The sequence below is a fragment of the Sorex araneus genome, chromosome 2 (genome assembly GCF_027595985.1).
Source record: "Sorex araneus isolate mSorAra2 chromosome 2, mSorAra2.pri, whole genome shotgun sequence".
In the NCBI taxonomy this organism is placed as follows: Eukaryota; Metazoa; Chordata; class Mammalia; order Eulipotyphla; family Soricidae; genus Sorex; species Sorex araneus.
The window spans coordinates 109,138,412-109,157,100 of NC_073303.1; the positions used below are offsets into that span (position 1 = coordinate 109,138,412).

General features: G+C 44.9%; 1 protein-coding gene across 4 annotated transcripts in view; it reads left to right on the top strand.

Annotated features, from left to right (window-relative positions):
* The first annotated feature begins 2,719 nt into the window (after positions 1 to 2,719).
* Positions 2,720 to 18,689, top strand: part of SAMD12 (sterile alpha motif domain containing 12) — a 512,583-nt gene continuing 496,613 nt past the window's right edge. For all 4 annotated transcript variants that reach the window (XR_008628500.1, XM_055126157.1, XM_055126158.1 and 1 more), the window contains exon 1: positions 2,720 to 2,871. Coding sequence is in view for 3 of the 4 variants with exons in the window: in XM_055126157.1 (XP_054982132.1) it covers positions 2,859 to 2,871 (13 nt within the window). In the remaining variant the exon portion in view is untranslated. The remainder of the gene's footprint in view (positions 2,872 to 18,689) is intronic.

Below are 18,689 nucleotides of genomic sequence, written 5' to 3' on the forward strand. Positions count from 1 at the left end.
GTTAAAAAATATGGCCATGGGTCCAGAGAAATGGTAGCAGGGTCAAGAGCTTGTCTTGTATGTGGCTGACCAGAGTGTGACCCTCAGACTCCCACCAGGAATTATCCTTGAGCACAGAGCCAAAAGTAGTAAATCCTGTGTACCACCAGCTGTGGCAAATACACAGAATACAGCAAGAGCAGAAGCATGGAGTGCCAGGTCATTTTTTAAAAAAAATCTTTTATTAGTGAATCACCATGAGATACAGTTACAGACTTACAAACTTTCATGCTTGCGTTTCAGTCATAAAATGTTCGAGTACCCATCCCTCCACCAGTGCTCATTCTCCACCACTGATGATCCCAGTATCCCTCCCATACCCCACCCCATCTCCCACACCCCACCCCACATCTGTGGCAGGGCATTCCCTTTTGTTCTCTCTCTCCTTTTGGGTGTTGTGGTTTGCAATCGAGGTATTGAGTTGACAGGTCACTTTAAGTCTCATCCATGGAACAGGCAACTAATCAGAATATATAATGGGATGGTTGGGGGTGGGACCAGCAGCAGATAAAAGGAAGCCCCTGCCTTGTCTCACTCTGAGCATGCACTCCCTGAACTTTCTCCTCTTCACACACACACACACACACACACATACACACATATATATACATACATACATATATATGTATGTATATATAGCTATAGGCCCAGAAACCATGCCATAGTACCGGCAGGTCCTATAGGGCCAGGAGGGCTCAGACACCCAGGTAGTGACAGGGGGCTGAGCACAGGAGTCTCATTCACATGCACACCGCTGTGTCTGGATACTAGGAAAGCTGGGGAAGGATGACAGGAACTGCTGGAGTACAGTTGAGAGGCCACGAGACAGGTATAGACGCTCATGGTTCTTGGTCTGAGACTGAAGAAATTATACACAGGACAGGGGGAGCTGCACAGGGACAGGACCCAGCTGGAAAACGAGTAGACTGCATAGGAACGAACAGCATCAAGGACAGGACCAATGACATCATTCATGGGTAAAGGAGAAAACTGGTCAGATGAGTAGGGACCTGGATATATCTACTTTACCTGTACAATGCACGGCAGCACTGTCGTCCAGTTGTTCATCAATTTGCATGAGCGGGCACCAGTAACATCCCTACTGTTTTTGGCATATCGAATATGCCACGGGTAGCTTGCCAGGCTCTGCCATGTGAGCGGGATACTCTCGGTAGCTTGTCGGCCTCTCCAAGAGGGATGGAGGAATCAAACCCAGGTTGGCCGCGTGCAAGGCAAACGCCCTACCTGCTGTGCTATCACTCCAGTCCTACCTATACAATATACTTTCAATCTTTTGTAAGCAATCTTTATACTATTCTCAAGAACCTTCCGTGCCAACATATATATCACCAACATACACCACACACACACACACACACACACACACACACACACACACAAAGTACACACTGGGTACTTTTCATTGGTATTTTATGGTTTAAACATTATGGGGGCTAGGTGGAAATTGTACCACCTTTCAGAGTTTAAAGTCCTTAGATGCTTTTTTCCTTTTTTTTTTCTTTTTGGGTCACACCCAGCTATGCTCAGGAATTACTCCTGGCGGTGCTCATAGGACCATATGGGGTGCTGGGAATCGAACCCGGGTCAACCGCGTGCAAGGCAAACACCCTAGCCACTGTATTATCTCTCCAGCCCCGAATCCTGAGATGTTGTAGTCCAGTCGACAGCCGGGTTTGAGGAACGTCACTCCTTACCTCAACCTGCCTCAAGGTACTCCACAGGTAGGGAGATCTAAGCTTGAGGACTTCTAGTTTACAAGCTTTCCCAGACCTGCAATCTGATGACCCGCCACAGGACTGCATTTTGCTTCTTGTCTTACATCATTCAAACATCCAGAGTCAGAAACCATGTTCCAAGTTAGCAGAAGCCTACCTGTTGGCTACTGATAGTTACTGGGGCCCTCTTAGGGTTCACCCAGGCCAGGCAAGCTGAACTCTACCCTCTTTTCCCCGAAGCCAGAGAAGGGGCCCTCACCTGACGCCAGGTTCCCAGACTTTACTCCTAATGACCCCGAGGAATTGATGCCTGCTGGGGATATTTTTGCAGCCACGCCCTTCCCGTGGTGTTTAGCCACGTCGGAAGACCAGAAGACTCTTTATCACCTGGCTGCCCGCCCCCTTTCACCCCGCCCCCCAACCGCACCCATCCCTGCCAGCCGAGAAACAAGTTTCAGCCGCACCCAGTGCAGCCCGGGCGCTGTAGCCGGGGGAAGAACCACAGACGGCTGGAGGCTTTGCTCTTCTAAGTGGGTGACCAAGGTGGCCAGCGGGCACGTCCGGAAGGTCACACCCCAAACCCGAACGAAGCCAGCCCACCGCCACTAGAACCCCGGCCAGGTGCTCAGCCTCCCGGTAAAGGACTGGGAAGGCTCAATCACGAGTCTACTGTGCGAGCCCGAGGAAATCCAGCGCGTGGCCTTTTGGGAAATGTAGTCCCTCACCACGTCCAGGGACGAGGGGTCTCGAGTCTGCTCACAAGGCCAGGCCTCCGGGAGGGGCGATACGGCCGAGGAAAGCTGAGGGCAAAGCTGTTCCCAGAAAGTGATCGCGAGTCCGCGTCCCGGGGAAGATTTGGAGGGTGCTTTCCGGGGGTAGGGGGGGCGACGGGAACTACACTTCCCAGGGTGCCCCGCGCCGAGCTGGCAGCCGGCTGCCTCGCTTTTGCGTGAACGCGGCAGGTTGGTCCTGGAGCAGATGAGCGCAGACTATTTAGGCGAGAGCGCGAGGCGGGGGGAGCGCGGGGCAGGAGGAGTACCTCGGCCGAGAAAATTATGCATGCGTTAGGGAAGCTCTGAGAGAATGGCTGTGGAAGGTAAGGGACGCTTGGGCATTTTAAGCTCCCTCTTCATCCGCGAACCCCAAGACCACACATCCCTGTTGAAGCTTGGGGGGACGTGGGGAGGAGAGGAGAGTGGGTGGTGGCGAGAGGGCCCTTTCCTCCTACAGCTCCTGGCACTCACCTGAGTCTGGGAAGGCCAGTGGGCGTTTTACTCGGTGGCTCTGCAAAAGGCATGCAAGCGTGCAGGACTCATGGCTTGGAGGCACAGAGTGACCCTAAATGACAAACGGGGAGCTGGAAATGGAGGGAAAGGCTGAGAGGTCGGCATGAGGTCTCCGCCTGGAGGTGTCCCTTCCCCCCGCCCTATCCAGCCTGGACCCGCTGGGTGGCCTCGAGGTTGGGGATGCTCGCTTTGCACCCCGCACGTGAGAGACGACCCTAGCCAGGTGCGTCATTGAGAGGCAAGGACTGCGATTGGGTCGAGGCCCCCACGTCGTCGAGTGCAGCAGGCAGCAGCAGATGTACCCAGAGGGTGGAGGTGTCCCCACACCTGGCTCTGTTTATACAACCCTCCGAGCGTCAGCAAACTTTGCAGAGACAGAATGAATCAGCCAGGGAGGGAAAATTCAACCAGCCTCTTCAAGTCTGGGGAAAATCATTGTCTTTGAAGCCCACCTTTCCCTGATTGGCTTTGGGTTTCGTTCCCCTAACCTGCCTCCTGGGAACTTTCTGTCTCAAAGCTTGGGACAGGTGTTTTGTGAAAGGTCCCGAGTTTTGTTGTTACAGATTCTTCGACCTGGAAACACAAGCTTTCTCCTTGAGTGTGGCTGGGGGCGGAACTTGAAAACTAGACTTACTATATCAAATCAGAGGTCAAACTGCCTAGATGTTATAATGAAATGAGCTCTAGTTTGGGGACTCAGGGGTCCTTCATTCATTGACAGGATCATGGTTCCGTGTGTGGCTCAGGTCAGAAGGGTACTGGAGCTGGAAGATGAGCACCTCTCTCCTTGCTGGAGTGAAATGAGCCTGTGCCTTGTAATCTGAAAGCTAAGAGGAGGAACCAGGAAGGGGAGGGGACAGAGGGGAAGGAAGGGAGGGAAAGAGAGTGAGAGAAAGAGAAAGAGAGAGAGAATAATTATTATTTATTGTGAAGTGGCAATAGCACAGCGCCTATGCTTAGCATCCATTAGCTAGGAAATCTATTGACTTGGTTGATCTCAGATCAGAGATTCCTTCCCCAGTTAGCTATTTGTAAATATCCCTTTTTATACTGTGTACATGTGTATGGTACATATACTATATATCCCTTCATATGGGTTTGAAACAAAAGATAGCCGGATTTCTAGGCTTTACTTTTTATGTGCAAGTGCAATAATCGGGTGAGGATCAGGTTTTCTGCGTTATTACAATTACAATTCACAGTTATAAAGACTTCAGACTTAAATATAAAAAATGATTTCATTAAGTTCCTTTTGAACTTGAGGTCGTGGTTAAGTTCAATGACTGGTATCCCTTCTGTTTACCCTTGGGATGACGTTGGTTGGTAATATCTTGCTTTTTCACTCTTCTTTGTCTCTGAATGAGTGAGAATGAGGAAACTCCTCTGGTTGCCAGTCTACAATGTACTGACACACAATTTCCTGCTCATTCTAAGAAATATGGAATTAGTCATATTTCTTGTCAGGTGGGTTCTTTTATACCTGCTAAGCTAGCAGTTACAGAAGTAATTGTCAATATTGTAACCAGGGGATCCTAAGCCTGAATCACAGGTGTCTCAACTTGAACGAAGAAAATTGTCTAAACTCCGTGGCAAATAATGATCCCTACCTTTGATATTGGCAAAGACAGAGTTCTTGCCCTTGCCCTTGTGTATACTTTCAGTTGGTCTTTCCAGGTCATGGAAGACATCATATTTTTTGAGAACTTGTCCCAGATCCTAGCTTTCTGGACCCTGCTTTCCTAGTATTCTATTGTTATTTGTGGGAGGAAACTCCTTTGCTAAACTTCCCTGATCTGTTCTCGCATCTGACCTGAAATTTGTCTTACTTAAATCTCCCACTGGTCTAAGGAATCTTCTGCAAAGTTGGAACCATGCTATTTTTGATTTTATATTCCTAGTATAACAGTAGCTGTCCAAAATAAGTGCTTGGCAAATACTTATAAAATGCTCAGGAAGCAGATTTGTGAAGTTTTGATGACCAGGCTCCATAGGGAACTTGGGGACTTTCTTAGTAGCCCATGTACCATAAATGGATCTCTTTTGGAGAGATTTGAAGGTAAGTAAGACTTTAGTAATACTTTAGTCTTTTGACAAAGATTTTCCTGGAGCAGTAGGTCTCAATTCGGGGGGGGGGGGGTCACTGTTCTCCAGAAGCTTGTTTGAGGGACTGGTCTTGGGAAATTGTTATTGGTATTTTGTACCCTTGGTACCGGGGATTCTAAATGCCCCGCAGTACATGGCCACCTTTTACAAAGTTCCCACCACAAAACAAAAGAATGACCCATGTGCACAAACTTATTAGGAAAAACTGACTCAATAAAAATGTTTCCAGAGAAACTTAATGTTGCATGAATGAATAATGAGCATTCAACATTTAAGCTTTATTGGGTATATCTAGGGGTATGGACACATATACAATTAATTTTTCAGGATACTTTTTAATATGAAGTAAAGGACGGGGCTTATAGGAGGACTCTAAAAACGATGATCTCACATAATGTTGTTTATATCTTTTCCCATCTTATTCAAAAACTGTACTACTTGCCATGTGTTCTGTATCCTGAATTTTCACTTCTTTATACCACTCAGTCTAATTAGTAACACATTAGACAGGTTTTTACAATGTGTAACTTTCTTTCTTAAACTTGAACCTGTAGAAGCTAAAGAGCAAGTAGAAAATTCATTCATGGTGCTGCACCTGTCACCTTGAATTTTAGATGAAAAAGAGGTGCCCTTTGTTTATTGTTTTATAGTTACCTAAGGGCTATATATATATTTTAATTTAACTACCACATCCCTCATATAGTCCCAATATTGATTGTGATCTCTACCTTACATTTATGGGTTTCTAGGCAACTTAGAGTTGTGCTTTCCAAGCCCCCAAATCAGTGTCCAACTTTATGGCCTGATTTTAGCTTGCATCATATTGGTATCCCATTATCTCTGAAAAACAAAAACAGTGCAAATGTATTGTAATAAACTACTCCTAATAGTTGGAAAACTAGTATCTCAACAGAAGGGGGTAGCAAACAAACACCTTAGAGTAATTCATTCTCCATAGATGGTTGTACAGATGGCTTTGCCAATTGAGGCAATTCTTTCCAACAGAAATGGGTTACATCATTATACAGGGAGTGGGAGTGGGTATGGATTCTTCAAGCACAGTGCTCTATTTATTGTGTATTCCCAGGCTGGTGCCTGGCACTTTGGGGACCACAGTAATTGTTTCATAGATTAAATATAAATGCCTCAGATAAGACAAATAACTTCCTATTCCTTGCTTATCCTTGCTTCATCTTCAGAGCTGTGTAAGAAAAGTGGAATATATGAACATTGTATAGAATGTTTTCATTCTGGCTCCAACAGCCCCTCTTTCATAACAGGAAAATGATTTCCAATTTTTAGAGCCAACCCCATCTCCCTCGAAAAGATTTCAAATGGAAGGAAACTCAGTCCAAGTGACATCTGTTTTCAGGGATCTGAATTTTCCATCTTAAGTGAACAAATTGGTTCAGATTGACCTCTGAGTGCCTGGACTTAAACCAGTTTTACTCCTTTTATAAGTGAAAACTATGAACCAAATACTGTCAAGTTTTGTGATAATGGTCCCCAAGAGAAAGGGGAGACACAGTATTCAGACACTTATAACAAAGAGAAGCAATTGTGGTAAGTCCTGAGATTTGCGGGCCTTATAAATGATCATTGTACTCTATTGGAATTCAGAAATAAGTTTCAGGAAGTGAAAATGAAAGCCAAATCTCATTTTTATTACAGGGGAACTTGTATTATGCTTTCCTGGCTGTAGGTTGAATGGTGAAAAGGGATTGCAAATATAGTAGCCCAGCAGTAAATTTAGCCCTCATAGGCGTGCCAGCCTTTGTGGCACTGACAGTACAGAAACCAGAGGTAAAATGTTCTCCTACAGCAGGCAAGGGGGGTCCAGAGAGAGGGAAGCCAGAGCTGGCTGTTTTGTTCCCTCTTCATAGACTTGCATATCTGTAGTTGTCTTCATATCCCGAAAGAGACTGGATATACCATCCTCATGAATTTTCCCATATCTGGCACCTGAGTGAAGAGGAGGGCGGCATTGAGTGTTTGCCCACCTCTGTCCCCAAAGTGTGAATTCTGTGTGCACCTTTATTTGGTGAGGCAGGCATTATGTCTGACTGACAGTAGACCTTGCATGAAGCATGTTGGGGAAAAACAAAAGAATGAATGAATGAATGAGTCAGATTATTAGTGTAGCTGGTTTCCAAAAAAGCTTCCTTCCCACCCTTACAGAGAACTCCCAGCTGTGTTCTTCAGAGTTCCCGTTATAAAAGTAGGGGATTGTGAACAAATTATTCTGACTGCTGCTTGCGTATGCTTCATTGTGGTATTAGTTCTCAGATATTTTCTTCTAATACACTTGTCACAAGGTGTTTTTATTTTCCATTTTTTGCTAACATATCATTAGATTAAAATAACATAGAATTTCAGAATTATGGCTTAACACCTCTATATGTAAACACTTCACTGTACATATTACAAAGGTTTGAGAGTTGTTCAATCTTCATTCCCAAAACCCTACCCATTCCTCCAACCAACCCACTGTTTGCCCCAACAGCCATCATTATTTTCACCAAGACTTGTAGGTGGTTGTTATTTTTTTTATTTGTTTATTGCCAGTTTATTGCTTAGATCTCATTTACAAGTGAAACAATCTGGTCATTATATCTCACTTCCTTATTTTACTTAGTATACTTCCATCAGTTATCTATTGATGGTTGATAGGTATCAGTTATTTGTTATAATCACCATTTATTTTATACCCAAAGGCACTGTTTTATTTATTTAACTGGTAGCCTAATGGGGCTAGAACAATAATATAGTGGTTCAGTCCCCAGTATCCCAGATGTTCCTCTGAGCCCCACTAGGAATGAACTCTCAACTAAGAGCCAGGAGTAAGCCCTGAGCACTGCCAGGTGTGGCTCCCAAAATAAATAAAATGGCAGAGAATTTTTCTATTGAGTGTATTTACCAATTCCCTGTGGATGGGCAACTAGACTGGTTTCATGTTTTGGTTAATTTGAATAATGTTGCTGTGAGCATAGGAGCACAACTTTTTTCATAGCAGGTAAGGTGTTTGCCTTTCACACGGCAAACCGAGGTTTGATTTCTCTGCCCCTCTCAGAGAATCCAGCAAGCTAGTGAGAGTGTCTCACCTGCACGGCAGAGCCTGGCAGGCTACCCGTGGCGTATTCGATATGCCTAAAACAGTAACAAGTTTCAGAATGGAGACATTACTGGTGCCCGCTCAAGCAAATTGATGAGCATGGTATGACAGTGATACAGAATGTTTTTTATTCGTGAATCATTGTGAGGTACAGTTATAGACTTACAACCTTTCGTGCTTGTGTTTCAGTCATACAGTGCTCAAGTACCCATCCCTCCACCAGTGCCCATTTTCTACCACCAATGGTCCCAGCATCCCTCCCACCACCCCCACCCTGTCCCCTCCATACCATCCCGTTTCTGTGGTAGGTCATTCCTTTTTGCTCTCTCTCCTTTTGGGTCACAACTCTTTTTTGAATTAGATTTTCTACACCCTTTGGATAAATGACTAGCAGGCATCACTTGACGGGGGTTTCCATTTGTGCTGGTTGTCTGTTGCTCTTCTCCTACTTGTTTTCTAGCCCAGTTTCCCAACTTTTTTATCCCAGTCATGGCTCTCTTGACCCTGTTTCCTTTCTGCAGCCCCACCTATTGGGTGATCCCTCTTCTCATTATGCCCCTCCCCCCACATTTGCACCATTTTCACCTGTGGCCAACTTGGAATATCCTTGGAGGCACATAAGGGGTCAACGGGTTGAGAAATGCGGCTCTAACCCAGTGACACCTGCACCAGCAGCTCCTGTTTTAAAGCCAGGGCGGTAGAAGCTCACTGTGACCACGATTGAGAAGTGTGACCTCGAACTTCCTTCCCAGCCTGCGATGGCTCCTGCCAAGCCTGTCTCTGGTGCAAGACTTTCTGGCCAGCCAGAAGGGACTTCAGTCTAATCCTGAAGGCTCTTGCCTGCTATACCTCCAATTTCCTTCTGCTCACCTTTTCTCCCTCATCTCTCCAGTGTAGTTCAGTGCTAGAGGACATGGGAGCTGATACCAGAGAGGATTCTGTGCAGCCTTTTGCTAGTATCTGTGTGGTGGCTTGTTGGGGGTCACTGGGGAGCGAAAGCCTATTCTTGGACACTGGCACTCTGAGGAGCGTCAGGGCATCTGTGTTGGGTTGACGGGAGAAGGAAGGGCAATGGCAAGCACTCACTGGTGTTCTGATAGGCCTTGGCTGTTCCATTCATGTCAGAAAACGGAATGTCTGGATGCAAGGAACTCTACTAGATGTGGTGGGGAGCCCGTTAGCCTATCCAGCTCTGCTCCGCTGCTTTGACTTTGAAGGGGCCGGAGAAGCAGATTAGACTTTGATCACTGTCACTATGTCACTGTCATCCCGTTGCTCATTGATTTGCTTGAGCGGGCACCAGTAATGTCTTCATTGTGAGACTTGTTACTTTTTGGCATATCGAATACGCCAGGGTAGCTTGCCAGACTCTGCCGTGTGTGCAGGATATTTTTGGTAGCTTGCCGGGCTCTCCGAGAGGGATGGAGGAATCGAACCCAGGTTGGCCACGTGCAAGGCAAACGCCCTACCCACTGTGCTAAACATTTTCTCAGGGCCAGAGCAATAGTTCGTGGGTAGGATGCTTGTCTTGCACACGTCTGACCAAGTTTGATCCCCAGCACCACATTGGTCCTGAGGCCTGCCAAGAGTGATTACTGAGCTCAGACCCAGGAGTAAACTCTAAGAACCATAGGGTGTGTCCCCAAAACCAAAAATACATTTTCCTAAAATATTCTTACAAAACATACCCATATATATTTTGTATATTTCTTCAATTTATTTTAGAAACTATTTTCTATGACATGCTGAAATCATTCTACCTAGAATGCTCTGTCAAATTTATAATACTATGTAGTATTATATATTATTTTGTATATGTTATATATTATTTTGCATAGACTTTGATAGAAGTACATAAGTACTACATAAAAGCAGTGTGTGGGAGGTCTGAGAACAAATGGGGCATTTAGGGGGATAGGGATGGCCTAACCAAGGGCGCAGGGTCTGAATGAGCTTTTCATGAAGATATCTACTGGTGGGGGGGTGGGCCTAAAAGTGGGGACCTAAAAGAGCAGAGCTGGGAGTCTGTGCTCCCTAAGGGACCTCTCCTTCAAGTCACGGTGTTGGGTGATGGTCCAGTCCCTGTGGGGTCGGGAAGTGAATGAGGCTGCTCCCACGCCATGCCTGGTGCGTCCCTTTTCCTAAGGGCTCTGCTCTGTGCTTGGCCATAGCCACAGCATTTCCCACTGGCTGGTGGGATCTTGCATTTGTCCTTTTACAACCCCGGGATCAAGGGGCTGGGCCAGGGGGGCGGGGCGGTGGAGGGATGTGGGGGTGGGCAGGGAAGCAGCTGCTCTAAGTCAAACAGATCCTTCCCTAATTTTGGGAAGTGGAATGTTGCAGCGCCACCAGCTCTGAGCTGGCTCTGGAGAGCACATGGGCTATATTTAGCCTGAGTTTTCAAAAGTGTGGGTGCGAGAAGCTGCTGGTACAGCCTGCCTCCCCAAGAGATGCGCAGGAAGAGGCGGCAGCTGTTGGTGACAGGGGCTGCCGCCTCACTGCCTTCTGCAGGCTCTGGAGGCTGCAGGCTGCCAGCTGCCAGCTTTGGTTTTGGTTTCTCTGCCCTTTCGTGGTGGCGCCCTAGGAGGTGTCGGGTGGTGTTTGTCCAGCATGCACCAGGTCTGCCGGGATTTGACAGGTTTATGGAGTGGCCACAGGGTGTGGAGCTATCACTGACCTGCGTGGCAGGGTGGGCTCAAGGCTGCTCTTGCTTCACAGTCTTTACCTGGGTAAGCCATGTGGCCCAAGTGTGAGCCCTAGTTCTGCTGTGGCCCCACAGTGTGGACCGGGACCCTGTGTGCCACAGCTTTGAGACTCCTTTGCTGGTGCAGCTCAAAGGAAATATCAGTGGTAATGACCTCAGAGGCATGCAGAGAGGGGAGGATGCACCAGCCCAGGGGTCCTCAGGAACCATTCAGTACTTAAGAGACATGCTGATGAGGCTGATGCTTCTCTCACCTGGTCTGGAGGCACTGTCACTTCTAAAAGACTCAAGGGGCATTGTGCTGTCACTCTTAAGGCAATTATTTTGAGGTCACATTGGTTTACAGGGGGCTGGAGAGATAGCACAGTGGGTATGGCGTTTGCCTTGCACACGGCCGACCCGGGTTCAATTCCTCCATCCCTCTTGGAGAGCCCAGCAAGCTACCGAGAGTATCTCGCCCGCACGGCAGAGCCTGGCAAGCTACCCGTGGCATATTCGATATGCCAAAAACAGTAACAACAAATCTCACAATGGAGATGTTACTGGTGCCCGCTTGAGCAAATTGGGGAAAAATGGGGACGACAGTGATACAATGAACATTGGTTTACAAAAGTATAAACGTTTATACTCTGTAGGGATGCAGTGTTACCACACCAAACCTGTCACCCAGTTCATTGGGTCTTTTCAGCCCACCCCAGCCTTCTCCTTACCTCAAGTCTATGGTCTGCATCTCGGGATTTGTTTCCATTGTGTTCACACTGACAATGGATATTGTCTGTTTCCTTTCTTTGCTTCATTATTTCCCACAAGTGCATGAGATCACTCAGCACTTTCCCTTCTTGTCTGACTTCTTGTATCTAAGTCATTTTTAAAGTCCCCATGGTATCTGGTTGGTGATCAGCAGAGGAATGTGTGGTCTCTGTTAAGAGCAATACAGTGTAATTGCTAAAACACTGGTAGAACACACCCTCTACTTTGAACATATTACCCAACTTCTTCATTGTATGATTCCTTGCAACAAAGGAAAATGAAAATGAGCAGGGCAGAAATGGAGTCACTCAAGACTCTTCACTTAGGTTTTTGTCATCAAAATTATTTAACACTAGCAATTCTGTGGCCTGTGTTTTCTCTGGTGATCTGATAATCACCCAGGCATACATTGTGCACAAAAAGTAAGCTTATACTACAAAAGAAATTTCACATTTTTCAAAGGAGGAAGCATGTCATGGAATGAAGGAAAGTGACATGGTGAAATGGTGCAGTGTAGACCAGTTAAGATCTGACTGAGCCATAGAAACTAATTAAGAAAGAGAGAATTCACCTAAGAAACTGACTTGATAAAGAAAAATATTAGAGCTTAATCTAAAGATTAAGATGAATCTTTGAGAAGTGATGCACTAATATATCTGGGGGAAATATGATCTTTTGAACTGGGCTATGAAAAGTGAAGCATGCACTGAAATATGCCTTGACCTGCTGACATAAATCTTGAAGCCATATAACAAATGGAAAAGGGAGAGATAATTTTGTTGTGTGGTGGCAATTAAAATGTTTGCAATAATAATTTAAATTTGATTAAGAAAAACCTCTACTTTCTTTTTAGGGGTGGGGTTTGAAGTCCTCAGGGACTATTCCTGGCTCTATGCACAGGAGTGATCCCTGTCAGTGCTCCAGGGACCGTATGCGGTGCCGGGAATGAAACCAGGCTGGCTGCATGCAAGGCAAGCAGCTTAACTCCCGGAGTCACTCAAGATATCTGCTTTTTGCTTTTTTAGAAAATTCATTTTTCTACTAACACACTGTGACATACAAAGTTATTTATATTGAGTTTCAGGCGTACAGTGTTCCAACACCAGTCCGACCAGTGTCAACTTCCCTCCACAAGTGTCTCCAGGTGCTTCTCGAACCCTGCTAGCCTGCTTTCTCGACAAACACATTTTGAAGTTTTGTTGTTTCGGTTTGGGTTTCTTGCTTTCACTTGCTTTCAGTGTGTGGACTCTATTTTGGATACGTACATATACCAAACCTCTATACTACCTGTGTGCCCGAGGCCCCAGGCCCCTGATGCTGTTAGCTCCAAACCCTTCTCTTCTCGTCTCAATTTCTTTCCTTTCCTGTCCTTCTCATTTCTAGAGTCAGGGGTATTCCAGGAATCCCTCCTTTGATACTTTGCATTTGCATCCCCTCATCCTATTAGTCTATATACTACAAGTAAATGAGATTATCCAGTGTTTGTCTTTTTTTTTTTTACTTAACATGATATCCTCTAGTTCTATCCAAGTTTCAGCAAATTGCTGATTCCATTATTCCTTGAAGCTGCATAGTATTTCATTATGTGTATATATACACATGTGTATATATACATGTATGCACACACATACACACATATATGTATGTATATATATCACCATTATCCACTCATCTGTCATTGACTACCTAGTTTGATTTCATATCCTAGTTACTGTGCTAAGTGCTGCAATAAATAATAGTGTTTATCTGCCCTTTAGAATGAATGTATGTCCAATACAAAGACATCTTCTTGGTATATGAAGAAAATAAGAAGAAGCAAGTAGAATTATTGGGTCAAATGGCAGCTCAGTTTGAACTTGACTAGTAATTTTCCACAGGGCTTGAACCAGAAAACATTCCCACAAGTAGTGGTTGAGAGTTGCTTTATCCCACATCCATCACCGACACAGATTGTTCCCAGTATTTTTGATATGTGCCATTCTCATTGGTGTGAGATGGTTTCTCATGGTCTTAATTTGGATTTTTCTATTAATAAATGGTGATGAGCACTTTTTTTCTTGTATTTACTGGCTGTCTTCTTTGGAGAACTGTTTGTTCATTTCCTCACCCATTTTTCAATATGGTTTTGGATTTTTTTGTTGTTGTTGATCTTTTGAATACTTTAAATACCTTGTTATTAACCCTTTATCTAATGGTTTGAGTGCAAATATTTTCTCACATTCAGTTAGTGCCTTTTAGTTTCAGCCTATGTATTTTGCACCTCGAAAAATTAATTTGATGCCATTCCATTTGTTTACTTTCGTTTAAATTTCTTTGCCAATGGAATCTTATTATTGAAAACACCTTTGAGATCAGAATCTTGGAGTGTTTTGTCTTTATTTTCCTCAGTGTATTTTATGGAGTTTGGTCTGATCTCAAGGTCATTGACCCTTTTGAATTGACTTTCATGTAAAGTGCAAGATATGGATCCAGTTTCATTAAAAAAAATGGTTATTCAGTTTGTCTAGCATAATTTGTTGAAGAGGGTGTCTTTACTACACTTCATGTACTCAGCTCCTTTGTCAAATATTAGTTGACCACAGGGGACTTCCCTGGGTTTCTGTCCCTGTCAATGCCACAGACTTTTGTTTCCTCGTTATTCTGAAAGTTTTGTGGTACTGTCAGAAGAATCTTAGATCCTTGGTTATCTGAGTTTGATCTGATTAGTTCTTTTATGGCAGTGGGCTACTGCTTATTGCTCTGCTATTCTATTTCCATTACCATGTAATAGTATTTCAGAGGACAGGCATGTATACATCTAGTTCCTCTCATTTAGTTCCCAGGCTTTTTATAGGGGCATTCTGGCATGGAATTCAGACCCAGTAGTTTCCCACTAGCTCTTAGAGTGTGGGGACTGAGTGGATTCAGCAGTTACCCATACATGGTAGTGGCCTCAAAGTTTCTGAAGCAAAACCTGAAGGGCGGGTTTCAGGTTCATCCGTGTACTGATTGGCGTTCAGATAGGCCTCAGGTTCCTATGGCTGGTCAGTGGAAAAATGTCCCCTCCTTTTCTTTTTAAGATAAAGTATCATGAAAACAACTTTACAGTTTTGAAACTTGCATCTTTATTTCAAGTTTTTTGCACCTCTCACTGTATATGCTTGATACTCATGTATAAAAAACTTTGGACCAGATATAGTTGAATGGGCAGGGTGCTTGCCTTGCATGTGGTCAACCTGTGTTCAATACCTAGTACCTCGTCCCCTGAGCCTGCTAGGAGTAGTTCCTAAGTTCAGAGTCAGGAGTAAACCCTGAGTACCTCTGGGTGTGGTCCAAAAGCCAAATGAAAAAAAAAATTTTGATTAGGTATAAATTACATAGTTCACCTTCTTTTGTAAATGAGTTTTGACATATCTAAATAGTGCATTGAGTCTTGTTAACCCCACCACAATCAAGATATAAAATAATTTTAGTACTCAAAGAACTATTTTTTTTGTTACTCTCTATTCCCACAGTTTCTGACCATTACTGCTATAAACTCTGCTCCAATACTTTTGCCTTTCCAGAATGTCACATAAATGATAGATTATATGGTGTTGCCACTTTAGTCTGGTGTTTCACATAGTGTAAGACATTTCAGCCACCTCCATGTTATTGCATGGAGCAGTGGTTTAATCCACTTTTGTGCTGAGTGGTTCACTAAGCAGATACACCACAGTTTATTTGTCCATCAATTTATGGACATTTGGATTGTTTCTTGTCTTGGTGAATATGAATAAACCACTAAGCTTGGTTGCATACAGGCCTTCATGTGAATGCAAGTTTATTTCTCTTGCATGGACACATAGAGGTGGGATTACTGGAGTAATAATTATTAGTAGAGCAATAATTAGAGATTATTATTAGTACAGCCAGGCTCTAGTAGCTGTACTTTGTACTGATTGCATCTGAAGTTCTGTCGTCCCCCACAGTGAGCAGTGGTTCGTAGGAGGAGGAGAGAGAGCACCAGAGATCCAGGCATGGACACGGGCTGCCACCCTTTGGGCAGCCTTTGCTGCCAGTCATCAATACCTCCTCCGTCTCTGAGAATAGCACCGGAGGCGAGTCAGTGTTTGGTGCAATCTAAGCAAGGATGCTGTTTCCTTTTTTTTTTGCTCAGAGAATACTTGCACTGTTACACTGTGGTCATTTTATAAATGTTTCTGCCTGGACCAGCTGACTGTTGACTTTTGGTGGTGGTCCTGTGAGGAAATTTGTGTGGTTAGAGCCTTGCTTTCTTATAGCTTTGAAGCAGAATATTTTAAAAAAAATCAATCATTCCCCCCCCCCCCAACACCTATTTTGTGCCAAGCTCTCAGAGATTTAGAGTCCTTTCGTGTGCTAGAAGAGCAAGTCTGCTGCCACCTGAGCTTTTCTCAGGACTTGTTTGGTGAGATGCTCTGGGGCATTAACATCCGCAATCCTACGCTTCTATGTAGGTGGTATTTTTGGACAAATAAGAGATAGGGCCCCAAGTCACCATGTGCCCCAGAGTCACTCTTAGTGATCATATTTGAGAGGTAAGATAGGACTGGGTTTTTAACTGAGGATCAAGAGAGGAAGCTAAAGGTTTTATATGGAATACACTTACAACTGTATGTGCAGTTTGTATGTGGACAGTATTTCTACTTTTCTTGGGCAGGGGACTTGGGTATTTATCCTGTTCCTCACAGTGGCTAAGCATAAACAGTATGAATACGGTAAGAGGACTTTGTAAGAACATGCATTTAGTTCTTTTATTCTGTTAGATATAACAGCTGTGTCTGGCATGCAGAAGGTATATACCTCCTCATGAGACAGTAAGAGAAATATCTTTGTATGGAGGTGACGATGCTGGGGGTTGGTTGAGAATTGGGTAAGGCTCATCCCGGTGCTCTGACGTCATTTGGTGCCAGCAGTTGAACTCAGGACCTCGCACACGTAAGTCACGTGCTCTGCCATGAGCCACATCCCATCCCCAGAATTTATTTTGTGCCCATGCTAAGTCAAGTTCCTTTTGCCCATTCATTAAATATTAGTTTTAAAAGAGTAGTGGGATTGGTGATTTTTCTATCCAACAGTTGAGGAAAGATAGGTCCAGAGAAAATGAACAATTTTTCTTCGGCCTCACAGCAAATTCCTGGTGGAACTGTGAGATATTGCCTAGTTGATTATACTGCAGAATCCTGCTTTTTTCACTGTTTTGTGATTGCTGTCTGCTTTGGAAGTTTGTCTCTGGTTTACTCAGTATCTTTTGGAAACATTGGTTATTTAAGACAAACATAACAACATGATAATGCAACAAAATATTGCTTCTCTGAGCCCAACTATAGGAAAAAAAAATCCCTCTGGGTTTTGGGATCAAATCTTTCATGAACTGTTGATTCTGATATTAGCTCTCTGCAATATTGCTCCGTTCGTGGTAAGGAGCCCTCATGCTGTGGGCTTATGTTATTTTTCTAATGCTGTTTTTCTTGTTGCCATCCCAATTCTCTTGTGTTCCTAATTAAAATGTGTGTACAATATGTGTTCAGATAATGAGTATTCATTGTGCCCCTGTAATAAACTATTTGATGGACGAGGCGCAGGAGAGAGTGGTCAGGACGCATGCCCATCGTGCACTTGATCTTGGTTTGATTCCTAATACCACATGCCTTCCCAAGCATCAGTGGGTGTGGTTCTGGATACCTCAGAGCAGGGCAGGGTGGTCTGGGTAATACCTGGTATCACATGACCTCCCTGTGCCCTTCCACTGACTCACCCTCTGAGTTGACTGTGCATTGCTGGGACTTGCCCTGGAACCTCTGAACAGTGTGAACAGCACCCAGTTATGTGACAGAATTTAGGGCCTATGAACTTTCCTGCAATGGGGTTCACACTTGACACAGAAGTCCAAGCCTCATGTAGGAAACCTGTCCCAGGGAAAATACAGACTTGTGCAATCACGGAACTTCCATGCTCACAGCAACAGCCCTCCTACTGCCATGTACTCTGCATGAGAAGGCTTAGAGGATTTTTTTTTTTTTTAAAAGGAGTGCAATGTTATGGCCAGTGGGGCTATAGTCTTCAGACACGGACAAAACAAGGAAGCAGAAGTAATGCACCAAGATCAGGACAAGGAAGAACGGAGCAGCAGGTGCGAAGACTTGTTTCATAAGGGGGGGACGGAGGTGGGATTTGTGACAGTTCAGTTATAGGGTGTGGCCCGTACTTGATTTCTTCCAATTCCTTATGAACTGTCTCTTTGCTGCCCATGAATCAAGTTCCAAGTCCTTATTCAGGACCTCTCCCTGAACTTCAGTGCCCTCGTCCTGCTCCATGGCCAGTTCCTTCTCTTTCCCACTAGAGGGTTTCCTGCTTTTCCAGGGAGAATTGGCTGGACCCACTGTGTTCTTTGGCACCTACTGCCTTGATTTACTGCTGTTCTTGCCAGCTTCTCCCAGGTGTTCTGTTATTGTCCATCCATGGGCTCTGTGTACAAGTCTGAGGTCAGACTACAGGTGGACCTCGGAGGGAGAGCAGTGCAACACTGGCAGGAACTGTCATGTTTTGGGAGCTGGACAAGCTCTCTGAGATGGAGAAGCAGTCAGTGGAAGTGGGGGGAGCATCTGGGAGGGTGTGTCAGCGTAGTCTGAGGCACAGAGAAAGCCAGAAAGGAACATGCTGGTAAGTCCCATTGGCTTTGGTCAGTGTCACTGTCACTGTCATCCCATTGCTCATTGATTTGCTCGAGCAGGCACCAGTAACGTCTCCATTGTGAGACATGTTGTTGCTGTTTTTGGCATATCAGATACACCACAGGTAGCTTGCCAGGCTCTGCCGTGCAGGTGAGATACTCTCTGTAGCTTGCCGGGCTCTCCGAGAGGGGTGGAGGAATCGAACGTGGGTCAGCTGCGTGCAAGACAAAGGCCCTACCCGCTGTGCTATCGCTCCAGCCAGTGTATGTCAGCCATTTTCTCATG